The sequence below is a fragment of the Pelodiscus sinensis genome, chromosome 2 (assembly GCF_049634645.1).
Source record: "Pelodiscus sinensis isolate JC-2024 chromosome 2, ASM4963464v1, whole genome shotgun sequence".
Lineage (NCBI taxonomy): Eukaryota > Metazoa > Chordata > Testudines > Trionychidae > Pelodiscus > Pelodiscus sinensis.
In genome coordinates, this window is record NC_134712.1 from 35,253,952 (window position 1) to 35,267,231 (window position 13,280).

The 13,280-nt window shown below is 46.5% G+C and overlaps 1 protein-coding gene and 1 long non-coding RNA gene across 5 annotated transcripts in view; one reads left to right on the forward strand and one right to left on the reverse strand.

Annotated features, from left to right (window-relative positions):
* Positions 1–1,882: 1,882 nt before the first annotated feature.
* On the reverse strand, positions 1,883–3,581 carry LOC142826976 (uncharacterized). The gene is made up of 2 exons (XR_012901286.1): positions 3,550–3,581; positions 1,883–2,660 (listed from the first exon to the last, which is right to left on the reverse strand). It is a non-coding gene; the product is annotated as an uncharacterized LOC142826976 (long non-coding RNA).
* A 121-nt stretch (positions 3,582–3,702) lies between these two features.
* Positions 3,703–13,280, forward strand: part of YWHAZ (tyrosine 3-monooxygenase/tryptophan 5-monooxygenase activation protein zeta) — a 30,103-nt gene continuing 20,525 nt past the window's right edge. The window contains exons 1-2 of one of the 4 annotated variants that reach the window (XM_075920266.1): positions 3,703–3,846; positions 6,448–6,751. In XM_075920266.1, coding sequence (XP_075776381.1) covers positions 6,458–6,751 — 294 coding nt within the window. In that variant the 5' untranslated portion in view covers positions 3,703–3,846; positions 6,448–6,457. Of the gene's footprint in view, positions 3,908–3,996; positions 4,118–4,523; positions 4,658–6,447; positions 6,752–13,280 lie in introns of those variants that run through there. The other 3 variants (XM_075920265.1, XM_075920267.1, XM_075920268.1) reach the window with 3 other exon arrangements.

A 13,280-nucleotide genomic window follows, 5' to 3' on the forward strand; every position in this document is an offset into this window, starting at 1 on the left:
TTTCTGGCTGGGCGCCCGACGGAAGCCTGGAGGAGGCGGGAGGAGTGGCTGGGAGGCAGGGCGCAATCAGCACTGAGAGCCTCTGGTTGCGTGTGACACCTTGGGGAGGAGGGGAAGCCCTGTACGTGTTCCTGAGCGCTGGTCAAGCGCGTTGTGGAACCTCAGCCAAACTCACTCGCGCTTTGCCGAGACTATGCGTGGGACGGGCAGCACCCTGGGATCTGCACGTGCCTGGGTCAGTCCTGCTCCCCGCCGGCAAATTCGCCCCCCCCCCCCCCGCCGTCCAGTTCTCCCCCACTTCTCCTCCCAATCTTCCCCGGCCAGCCCCGCTACCCCACCAGCCCTGCTTTCGGGGGCCAGTTCTCCCCTCCTCCTCCCGATGTCCCCCAGCCAGCCCCCAACCCCCCACCAGCCCTGCTTCCCGCTGGCCGGTTCCCCCGCGATCTCCCCTGGCCAGCCCCAATGACCCCCCAACTCCCCTGGCCAGCCCTGCTGCCCCCGCCAGCCCTACTTCCAGTGGCCAGTTCTCCCCTCCTCCTCCTGATGTTCCCCAGCCAGCCTCACTGCACCCAACCCTCCACCCCACCAGCCCTGCTTTCCGCCGGCCTGTTCCCCCACACAGCCCTGCTGCCCCCAACTCCCCGTTTGCTTGTGTAGCAGTGAGGATGGGGGGGTCACACAAATTCACTTAGAATTTTAGGGGGTCGTGATATTACAAAGTTTGAGAACCCCTGGGTTACACGATTACATGCTGTGGGCTCTGCAGTATACTGCAGAGCTTGCAGCGCAGCCAGTTCCCCGGGAGCAGGGGCGGCAGTCAGCACACACTGGGAGCCGGCTCCTAGCTGCTGGACCCACTCCAGGGGAACCAGCTACACTGCAGGCTCTGTAGTATAAGCTTTATACTCTGGGGGAGCCAGCTCCCAGCATATATCTCCTCTTGCCTGCCAGCACTGCTCCCAGGGAGCTGGCTGCTGCCCTGTGCTGCTGCCTCTGTCCGTGCACTGCCGCTCCCCCAGCGGAGTAGGAAGGGGTGGGGGGAGAAAGGGCCGTGCACAGAGTGCACCAGCAGAGCCCAAGCGCTCCCTGCTCTGCAGAGCTCCAGTTGGGCTCTGCGTGGTCTCTGCCGGGACTCCGGCAGCAGCTCCCAGGAGTGGTTCATCAGCTCCAACCAGCGCCCCTCCCCCTCCGCCAACAGCGGCAGCCGCCTGTGGATGATGGAGGCCGGCTGGAGGCTGCACACGGCAGAGGCAGTCCCATGGTGGGAGCGAAGGGCGTGCCGGACAGCAGCGTGTGCTGCAGGGGAGCTTGGCACTCTGGACACTGCGCACCATCCTGGGTTCCCACGCAAAGCAACAAGGGAGCCGCTTACGTGCTGAGTGGTGCTGGGGCATTACTGCTGCACTGCACTAGTACTAGGTGTCTGCGAGGGAGCCCCAGAGAGGGTGGGAAATGGCAGTTCTGTTTGTAGCTGGATCCCAACAGGTTTTCTGGGACATTTGCCACCTTTATTGGGACACCAGGACAGAACCCTTAAATCTGGGTCTGTCCTGGAAAAAAAGGGCTGTATGGTTACCGTATGCATAACACTTCTGAAAGTAAGGGAGGGAAATTTCATGTCAGATTGGGAGGTGGGACTTGAGGCAACTTGCCTAGCCACTAATTGTGAGAAACCAGACATCAGGGCAATAAGGTGAACACAGCAAGGGACACTGATAATCAGAGAGGTTTTGAAAAACAGGTTTGTGAATGACCAGACAGTGATATGGCAATCTTGTATGTTACTTTATAGGAGATGCCCCCTGCATTAAGTGTGCTGGCCTGTAAACCCTGTGACCGGCGCAATCTGCCCTATTCCCCCATGCAACAAAAGCAATAAAGATACTGTTGTAGAGAAACTTGTATTTAAGGATCACAAGAAAGCAGAGACTGAAAAGGAATTCCGAGTGAGAGCTGGGGCAAGGGGAGAGAAATCACTGAAGAGGAAATTCCAGTCTTCTGTTCTGGAAGACCCAGACTGTCCATTTGCCTCCTTTGTCTTTTGATACGCTGCCTGAGTTTCTTTATTTCCATGTGGCACTGCTGGGCATCCCTGGTGTATCCTTTTTCCACCATGCCCTGTGTAATCTTGCATTGATATCAGCATTTCTTTTTTTGGTTCATAGTTCTACCTACATAGATTCATCTTCCCCATTTTTTCAGGGATTTTCCTTCATACTCAGAGATGAGCTAAATTGAAAGTACTGGCCCTAGGGGCTACACGGGGGCACGGTGGGACACCTTCCAGAGGCCAAGAACATTGACTTTTAAAGCACTGTATCTGCACTACCCTACAGTTAAACTTAAAAAACAAAAGCTGATTGGGTAGCACTTTATAGACTAACAAAACATCGAATTTAACTTTGCTTCTTGCAAAAAGCAAGAGTACTGCAATCAACTTTAACAGCCCTTCAAGTCAGGGGAATGGGGTTGGTGATGTGGACTCTTTGTTTAGCAAATCAACTTAATGCAGCTAAGTTTGACCTAAACTGGTAGTGTAGTCAGAGTTCAGTGCAGCTTCACCTTCACCTTCAAGTCCGTATTCTATGGAGAGCAGGGAGGTGTTGTAGGGTGATCTCCATGCAGCCAGGGGCATTTGCTTTGCACTGCCATGCTGGTGCCTGCACATTTATTGACAACAATGAGATTTGCATATTATAGGCAGAAACTTTTTTAGTGGAGAATTTTTAATTTTTGGAGCAGAATTCCCTGGGGAGCATCATAATCTTTGACATGTTTGAAGACTGTAATCATGTCCCTCCCCAATAGTCTTTTCTCTGATTAAACATACCCAATTCTTTCAACTTTTCCTCTTAGTCCACGGAGGGCCCCAGTGTGCAGGGTGGGGGGACAAAACATTTTCTGGCAAGGTGATCTGGCTGTCGATCATCTGATCGGGGAACTGCAGCCTGACCATTTTTAGATCATGTGGCAATTTTCTTTCTGAGGAAGCCTTCCTCCCAGAAGTCCCGCTCACGGCTCAAAGCCCTTTCTGCTCTCAAACCCTTCCCTACACTTCCTCCCGAAAGCCCAGCCCGGCTAGCCCAGCAGAGCGCCGACCCCAGAAAGGGAGACGCACGAGAGACTCCAGCAAGGCCGCTAGGCTGGCCTCTGCTATTGCTGTGGATTGGCTGTGTCGGGCGCTCAGCTCCTCCCGCGATGGGAGCAGCCTGCAACTCAGACCGATGGATGCCGGCTTTGTGCTGCAGAGCTCGGCTCCCCGAAGCGCCCCTCCGAGCCGCGCGCTTCCTCAGACGGCTCTGCAACGTGGGGCGGCACATGGGAGCCCGGGCTCCGGAAGGCCGCCGCAGTCGGGGCTGTCTGAACTGAGAATCGGCCCCGCCCCTAGCGAGCAAGGCTGGTCTCCCAGCCCAGGGCGGGCCCGGCCGGCAAGAGGGAGAAGGCGGCAGAGTGGCAGGGCGGTATGGGGGATGGGAGGCTCGGTGCGCGGCCTCTCCCAGCCCCGCCGCCAGGGGAGCGGCGCGCGGGCCGCGAAGGCGCCTCACTCACTCACGCGCTGCAGTCAGAGGCAGAGGCGCGCGCGCCCGCGGCAGGGGCTGTGGTGGCCGGGCTAGGCGTGTCCCCCGCGGTGGTGCGCGCGCCGACGCCAGCGGCGGTTGGCGCGGCCCCCGCTCTGTGGGGCGGAGGGGAAGGCGCGGGCGCAGGCGCTCGCTCCCTCGCGGTTGCCATGGCCCCGTTTGACGTCACGGGCAGTGTGGTGCCCGTGCGTTGCGGCGCAGTGATTGGCGGAGACCCCGTGTGCGGCGCTGGAGAGAGGCTGCAGCGGAGAGAGCAGCAGGGCTAGAGGTACAGTCCGCGCCGGCTACTCGCCCAGAGACACTCGCGCCGCCGCTTCCTCCTTACGCAGGTAACCGGGCCCACGGCAGCGCTAGTCCCACGGGGCGCCCGCGAGGGCGGAAGGAGCTGGCGGGGCAGCGGAGGCCCCCTCCCCCCGCGGTCCTTCCGCAGGCAGCAGGGCGGCTCCCCGCGCCGCGCTCCCGAGGGCAGGGCGCCGGGGAGCCGGCCGCCGGGCAACTGTGCCGCCGCTGCGGATGTGGCCTCGGCCGCCGCTGCACAGGTGAGGCCGGATCCGCCCCGCCCTGTCCCGGCCACTAGGCGGCTGCCCGGGGAGTGGGAAGCGGAGCCGTTGGCGAGGCGGGGGCAGCAGCGTGTGACCCGGGGCAGGGTCAGCGGGGGCTGCTGCTCTCGCCGGGCCCTGGCAGGTGAGGCTGCGGGGGGTGGCTCGCCGGGCCGGGGAGGCAGCGGGCGCTTGGGGAAGGCAGGCGCGACCCTCCCCACCTGGGCGCGCGGGGCCCTGCGGGCAGGGCGCGGGCGGCTCGCTGGCTGGGTGTGGCCTCCCGCCGGCCGAGCGGGGTTCCTGGGGCCCCTCCTGCGGTGGCCCCGCCCCGGATCCCGGCGCTGGTCACTGGGGGCCCCGGCCGCGGGGAGTGTAATGGGCGCTGTGCCGGGTTCCCGAGTGGCCGCGGCAGCTCCTGCAGGGCGGTGACTGCGCTGGCGCCGTGGGGCGGGCTCCTCGCCCCCGTGGCTGCGGCTTTCCCTTCCGTCGCTGTGTTGGGGCGGGGGCTCGGCGGCCGCCTCCCCACGGCGCTGGGCTGAGGTGAGCGGGGTTAGCGCGTTAGCCCGGTGGGCTGGGCTCTGGCATGGATCCGCCATGACAAAGAGCCCGGCGGAGGCGCTGCCTGTCTCGGAGCCGGGCGGATGCGGCGGCGGCCGCAGCGCGGGAGGGGCGGCGGGAGGAGTCTGGCCCGGTCGTCCCTCCTCGCCCACGCCGTGTCGATTTCGTGTTGTAGCCGCCCAGTTCCCCGCCGCCCGCGCTCCGTGTAGCCGTGCCCACTGCAAGCGCGGCCCTGCGCTGCGGCGAGCTCAACAGCACCATTTTATGCTGTCAAGACACGATCTAGTGTATAGAGAAATCGACTGGCATTTTCCCATCCTCGCGGTGCTTCATTAAAGTAGCTTTTCCTCTGTTAAAGTGCAGCAGTGCTGGCTAGGATCATGGCGTGCTAGTCTAGTGGCGTTGGCTAGCCAATAACCACAGTTTGATAAACTGGCTTTCAGATAAGATTTTAACTATTTGCCTGTCTAATCTATTCTGGGTGGTAACAGCTGTAGGTGAAACCATTCTGTAAAATGGCTTCTTAGCAGTGTTTGCAGTATGGTCAAAGGCCTTAAACCACCCTGGCAAATATTACAGAGAAATGGGAGCAACTAGTGTTGGTTAAAACAGCTACTGAAACGTGCTATAAATAACCTTGAGATGATCTGATCTCTGAAAAAGATCCAAATTTATTTCATTGAGTTTAAATACAAGAAATTCTATTCCAGGTAGTCTTATGTGAAATATCACTTGTATAAGCCAAATCAAAACTGTTGGGGTCAATGTTATGGCAATTGGAATATGTAACATAAAAACACAGTATGCTTAGGTGAAATGATTTTTCACTTTTTAGCCTCTGCAGTTAGTATACTAATGAACCATATAGCTAGTGCATATTGTAGGGCTCAAAATAATTATCAGGAGCCAAAAATTCATGAAGTGTGTGTGTGTGGGGGGGGGGAAGATTCTGACCAGTTAGAGATACAAAAGGGTGTGCTTTAATCAAGTTAGGTTAGTATGATTGAAAGGGCTTGTTAAGATGCAGTCCTGAAGGGCTACAACACACCCAACTAACATTTGCATCTCAATGATGGTTTTCACTCAAATTGAGCAATTTAACCCATCAAACCATCACTAGAGAGTTAGAAGAGCAATGCCCAGGTGAGAAGCTTAGAGTCTCCCATTCTAGCATGGGTGTATAATTAGGGCCTGAATTGTAATATTAACCTCTGGGTGTCTGAAAGTTTAAAAGCAGACTTCTTCAGGGAGTAGAGTTCTCTGCTACTACTTCAGTCTGGAGGGTTTTTTTTTAATTTCTATTTTTCATTTTTTGGGGTGTTTTTTCTCTGAACTGCTTAAGGGTAAGTTACTGATGCTCTCTCAATTTGTTCTCTAATCATCAGAATAATGCAACTGAAGAAGTTAATGATGCTGCTTGGAAGTCTGAAGAGAATTCTGAGCAGTGGCAAGAGTTGTCACTACATACTTGAACAGCACAGAAATGGTGCCCCTTAACATTCTGAATGTGGTGATTTTTTTTTTAACAAATGATTATCAGTACTAATTAAATAAAGGTTTGAATTTGTAGAAATATCATAGCTTGAACACTTCCAAGTCACTAGTTTTATATATATTCCAGCATTCAGGGCCAATTTAGAGTGCCTTAATTGCATAATGACAAGCTAGAATATTGCATATTTTTTTAAAAAAAGACTTGTTTTATATATATGAGGCTATTTTGCCCTTGATGAATATTGTTTGAATAATGCCTTCGTGTTTTCCCTCTTCAGCAAAATCAGCATGGATAAAAATGAGCTGGTGCAAAAGGCCAAACTGGCTGAGCAGGCTGAGAGATATGATGACATGGCAGGCTGCATGAAGTCTGTGACTGAGCAAGGAGCTGAGTTGTCCAATGAGGAGAGGAATCTTCTCTCTGTTGCTTACAAAAATGTCGTAGGAGCCCGTAGGTCATCTTGGAGAGTCGTCTCAAGTATTGAACAAAAGACGGAAGGTGCTGAGAAAAAACAGCAGATGGCCAGAGAATACAGAGAGAAAATTGAGACAGAGCTAAGAGATATCTGCAATGATGTGCTGGTGAGAGATAATAAAACTGTATTTAATTCATGTTTTCTTAATATTAGGGGATAAATAGTTTTGACCCTGTTCAGCTATTTTTCAGTCCCTTGCTAAAAACTGAGGCATTCCATGCAAGGCATCCAAATCTTGCAAATACCACCACTTCTGAAAAACAAAGTTGGATAACTGGATGGCGCCTCATCCTTAAATATATAATTCCAAAACTTGTATTAAAGTTCTCATGGGCATCAACTCTTAACATATTTGCAAATATGTTTAAACTCTATTGTACATAGACTTTATATTCCATTGATTTCTTGATTTTGTGTGTATTTGTAAATAAGCAAAAATATTGAGACAATAATTATCTATGCATTAACTTACTAAGGGGGCTTTGAATCTGGTTTTCAAAAGGTATTTTCTTCACATAACCCAGATTACTTTTTATCTGGAACCTTCAGTGTACTGAGCTGCTTGCATGAGGTTGTAATTCTCACTATGGAAATTGTGCCCCTCCCTGGGTAAGATGATGTAATGTTAGTTATGACTCAGCCATGCAGAAACTCTGCAGGAGGAGGCAGTAGCAAAGCTGCTGATGGCCTCTTCAAGTTACAGCTTTTCAATGGTATAAAGCTATAACAAAGAAGGTGGTCTCTTGAGTTAGGGTGCTTTTATGGCTTGCAGTATAGAATAAGACTTGTTAACATGAGGGCTGAATGTTAAGTTTCTTATTAGGACAACTGATTTATCATAAAACACACTAAGTATCTGTTAACTTGATTTTTTTTAAACTTTCCAGTAATACACACATACTAGTACACAGTGAACTCATTGATAGTGTCTTCCTTTTTACGTGTGTGCTGAAGTAGAAAGCCTCTTGATGATCATAACAGCTACAGTAAATCATGGACTTCACTGAAATTGTGATAAGGATTTAAAATCCACTTGTATGTGTTGTAAAATTAGCTAAGATACTTGCAGGCATTAATTTAAAAAGGAGCACAACCTTTTTAGCTGAACCTTTATTTCAGACTTCTCTTATGAGCAGTGACTCACCTTAAATCTTGTCTGGTGGATAGTCAAGATTGAAATACAATATGATCATCCCTTAGAATGAACTGAAAAGTATGGAGTACAACTTCTCCAAAGTTACAGAAGAGAATATGGCACTTTCAGCATCATCCTGAGTGTCTAGTTTTATTTAGGGTCTAACTTCCTTGGGGACTGGCACACTAAAAGTACTCATGCAGAAAGGACTTTACTGTGTCTTAATATCAGGATAACTTTAAAGTACCTGTGGATCTGGGACTGATAAGCAATAGAAACTAAGGGGTAACACTGAAAGATGCTAATTCCAAATTTTATTTCAGTAGGTCTTGTATTGGTGGGAGAGAACAACAGTTTGTGAAAGGGACACTGCCAGGGCCGACTTAAAATCAATCTTATAAACTGAGTTCATAAAGTTTGAAGATCAACATATTAATAAAATATTTCTTAAATTCTGCTAAGATTTATTTCAGGCAGCAATCCAACGCTGCAGTATCTTTTTTTCCTCAAGTATGAAAATAAGGTTTTTGGTGTTTGGGCTAAAAATAGAGCAGGAACCTAAAATATTTCAGCGTATTTTAATCTAATGTATCTTTGTGGAAAAATTTTTTTGTTCTTGCTTCTGTCACTGTCCTTCAGGTTTTAGAAGGAACATTAAATTCTTTGCTGTATTTGGTGATCAAAAATACAAATTATCTGTGTAGATAATTTACTGCTTAGCATACTTAACTGACTTCAGCCAGATAAAATCTTACTCATCTGGGTGTGGCCAGTCCAGTTATTCTTTAATCAAAACTAAACCTGTTGAGACTAAGCTATCATCCTCATGCCACAGGGCCTTAGGCAGTGACATTTATTTATTTAAAACTTCTCTTCTAAATGCTTGATTTGAAAATATATTACCATCATGTATCCAAGCAACTGGCTTTAAAATGCTGTCAAGGGTGCAGCCTAATTATCAAGGTTAAAAATTTTGGTAAATAATTAACACTTATAGCTAAACTCATTCTTGTTTCTTGACTAAGATGTCCCACATATACTCATTAATTAAATTAGTACGTATCAAGAAGTTTCTGTACAAGACTGCATGACCTGAAATGAGCAAACAGAGAAAAATAACTGCATGTTCTACATAGGGATCTGAATAATGTTACTATGAGTGAAAATTAATAGACTTAGTTAATTGCAAGTTTTTGTAGTTGATCTCTATAGAATAGACTACATCTGTCCTCATAGCAAACTAAATAAGTTCAGATGGAAATGACTGATCAGAGAGCATAGATATTAACTCTGCTTTTATATAGACAACTTGATCTCTAGTTTGGGTAACTAAGTTCATTATACATAGTGAATGGCCCTTATAAAATTCTACTCAGGCTCCCTATGATTCCATAACAAGCTCAATTTAAATGAACGCATCTGCTTTCTTTCCCACTCTACTTGATCGTTAAAAAAATAATCATCATGTAATTGCTGGTGTTCCCTATTATTTTAGGATCATTCAGGTAACACTACAAGGTATGAAATATAGCACCACAATTCACTGTAGAAGTAAATGATGTCCTAATCACTAAATAGATTAAGGAAGAATGGGAGGAGATGCCTTTTAATTTATTTGTAACATTACCAGAATGTGGCAGTTGTTGGTACTGCTGGAGCTTTGTAATATTTGTAACTTACTGGGAACATATAAAAGTGGTAGGTAAAAATAAATAGCATGAACACAGTCCATTTGTTGGAGCACTGATTGCAGTTTGGGAGACCTGGGTTCTGTTCCCAGCTTTGCTGTTGACCTGCTGTAACCCTGGCATTAGCAGTGCTCCATTTTAAACTGGAATTTTGAAATGGAAGTGTGGGAAATTGGTCATTTTTTAAAGGATCTGGCACTTCATAGTACATATACAGGTACACACATTTTGTAAACAGTAGTAAGGCAACAGAGGACTATATACAAATGTTGGTCTGTCATTTGCTGAGTGTTCACTTAAAAGGTGAACAATATCTGACAATTTAGAATGGAAAGTAGTACGAGGGTTGCATACTTAGATTTGTATAGGCCTAGCATTGCATGCACCCAGAGGCTATTTGCATTCTTCCATTGCCCTCTTAAGCAACTTATGTGCTGCCTTCCCTGCTTTTCTGTTTCAGGGAGCACTATAAGTGCAGATATTCTGGCATTGGGCTGTATAACCTGTTTCCCCTCCATCCTTAAGCTCTATTTTCCCTTTCCTGGTCCTTCAGCTAACTGCAGATTTCTGTTTCCATGGGTATGTCTAGACTACAGGGTTTTGTCGACAGATACTGTCGACAAAGAGCGTCTAGACTACATCCAGTTCTGTCGACAAAGCAAGCCGCTTTGTCGACGTAAGTGTGGACGCAAAGGACAGTGTAGATGCAATAATGCCTTCTATCGACAGAACTCTGTCAATAAAAGGCATTATTCCTCGTAGAATGAGGTTTACATACGTCGACAAAACTCAAAGGCAGTGTGGACGCAGGTATAGTTTTGTCGACAAAACCCTGTAGTCTAGACACACCCCATGTGTCTACCTCTATCCCTTTTCTGGGTCCCTGATTTCCCTCATCAGCGTTCCCACCTCTGTTCCCTTGTATGTCCCTTCTTTTATTCACTCAGTTTTCTCCCACAAATCTTACCAGTAAGACTGTCTGGCCTCTGACAGAAATATCTTCTCCATACAGCAAGTTATTTTCTGAATCAGGCGTCTGTGGTTTGCATCAAAATCAGTTGTCGTCTTTTTATGCCTAAAACAGTCCCTGACATTTTGGAATTGATTGTGCTGTTCCAAAGTTATTGTTACAGATGGAAAAGTGCAGTTGAGTTTAGGGCCTTGTTTTGCTCAACCTCCTCCTCCTTCTCTCTCCCCCCCCCCCCAAAAAAAAGGGGGCAAATGGTCTGTCCAGGGTCTCATTGAATGAGGTAACAAGGCCTTTTTTCATTAAACTGTGTTTGTACAACTACTGCTCCTTACTAATTTCAGGATCAGAAGCTTATAATGGCAGTTCTTCATTAAAGTGCATTTATTTAGACTTGCAATAAGTCAAATAATTGTAAACTGAAGCAGAGTAGTAGTGGAACTGAAGGAAGAGGGGAGAATTTAATCATCCAGTGTATCTCTTGGTATATAATTCTTTTTTTTTTTTTTTTTTTTTTTTTTTTAATATAAGCACTTCAATGTCATGTTTGGGAAGGACTAAAAATAGCTTCAGAACAGACCCAAGTGATTGCTTGTTTAGCAAAAACAGCAAGGCTGTGTCACCTTATTTGTGAGGATTGGCCATTCTAAAATACTATTTCATATTCTATTGATAAATACATACAAGTGGAAGTAATAAGTATTCCATCATCTTTTCATATTATGGATGTGAAAGGTTAACGGGTAAGCATCACTCTTAGCAGGAAATGTGTGTTGGTTTTATTTAACCGTTGGAGGATGGAGCAGCTCACCACCAGCTGCAAGCAGGGGGCTTCTCTAGCTCCATGGAGACTGCCACGGGTAGGAGCTGCTCTGGCTTCTTGGAGCAGTCTTTGTCTGCAGTAGACCAGGGCATATCACCTGCCTCCTGTAATCGGTTAATTGGTTAAACATGAAATTTAACCAGTTAAACAGGATTTTACATCCCTAATTTGTATTCAGATTTACCATGTTCCATCTGCACTTCATATTTTTGCATCCGCTGTTAATGAGAAGTAGTAGTAGAAAAATTAACTTCCCTTGGTTTTTCTAGAATGAGTTTCCATTGAATGCTTTTACAGATGGACATACATTAGTATTTTCACTTTGAAAGTGGCATCTAACATGCAGTGTCCTACTTCTAGCCCAAGGAGTTTACTAATTTTTAGTGAACACCACCATAATCTTTTTGCCAACTTGATTAGGTGGGCTGTAATGGTATAACAACATGAAGCAGCTGATTGAGCATAGTAGATTTTTCAACATTGCATTCATTGACTCTGTGGTACAGTATAATTCACTATACTGTGATAGGTGTAACAATTGCTGGAAAGGTATTCGGTACTTGATTGAATGTGATTCTGTGGCCATTAGCATCTTATCTAAATGTAAACTTGATATTTGGGCTCTGTATAAGTTCAGATTTTTTTTGTATGTGTTAAAAATTCCTTGGAGTATGCAGCAGAAGTTCTAGACACAAGTTTTAGCTGAATTTTACTTGAATTTTAAAAGATATCTAAAGAGTTAGGTGCTCCAATTATTAAAATTCAGTAGCAGTTGAATGCCTAGCCCCCTTTAAAGATCTCTTGAAAAATCTTAGTCATTAGCAATCGTATCTATTTTCCTGGTTTTTTTTAGAACCACTCATTTAGACCATTGTATGCTAAAGAATGTTAAAAATTCTAAATTCATGAACTTAGTTTTTTGGGTTTACATGTGATACCTGGCAGTAACTGGCATAATCAACAGATTAGAGCCTTCATGGTAAACAAAAATTGACCAACTGTAGCTAGTAAATGAGGTCTCCTCTTGATTCAGCTGCCTACTGCCAGCCTTTCTGTTAATGTTCAGTGCATAGTTGCCAAAGTATTGAATAGGAAGCAGATGCAAACTTGAATCTTCGAACTTCACATTGTAGTTTGAGAATTACATGCAGCTACAACCAGGAAGTATCGGAACTCTTCCCCATCACAAGTGTGTAGGAACTTTCTAAAATAAAAATATAGTTTTCCTTTAATTCTCCAAAAAGGTTTCTCATCAAACTACTAACTTGGTGCAAACAGCTCCAATACCTCAAGTGTACCTGAAACTTCATGTCAATCATTGATAATTTAACTTTGAGATGGACTGACTGCTAAATACCCAGATCAATTTGATGTGATATAATTCAGAGTGACTACATTTGATTGTTAATTCTTTTGCAAATCTATGAAGCTTTGGCTCACTAACACACTAGCAAAGAGTTTGGACTCCAGCACAGTCAAGATACTTGCTCATTCTTAACAATAAAGCTGTATGGACAAAGGAAGGAGCAACTGTTCGTATTGAGTTTTCTGGCCCTGATATAAGCTACATGTATTTGTTGAATCAATCACAATAGGGGCTAGATGTGAGAGAGAATTAAAAAAGCCATCACAAGTTTCCTGAAACTGTCAGTATTTGGAAGTGAAAACACATTTGTCTCTCACTCTCTTCTCCTCCCCCCCGCCCCTGACTTTAAAGTCTAGTTTGATTAGCAAAAGCTACACATGGTGTTTGATGCTATATATGAAGGCATTGAAACAAAGCCTTTCTTTACACTTTGCAAATAGGAAACTGAGTGCTGACAGCAGCAAAATAAAAATGACATATTTGGTCAATTGCATCGTACTGACTTGTCTTTTTCCCTCTGACCCTTGCTCATGGGGATCATGCTTCAGTTGTTGCTGATGAAATTGTTGTTATAAAGTTGCTGTCATGGACAAGTACAGGCAGAAACATTGAAATTGGCAAGATAAGCACACTTGCTTATGTTGGTAGCAGCATAT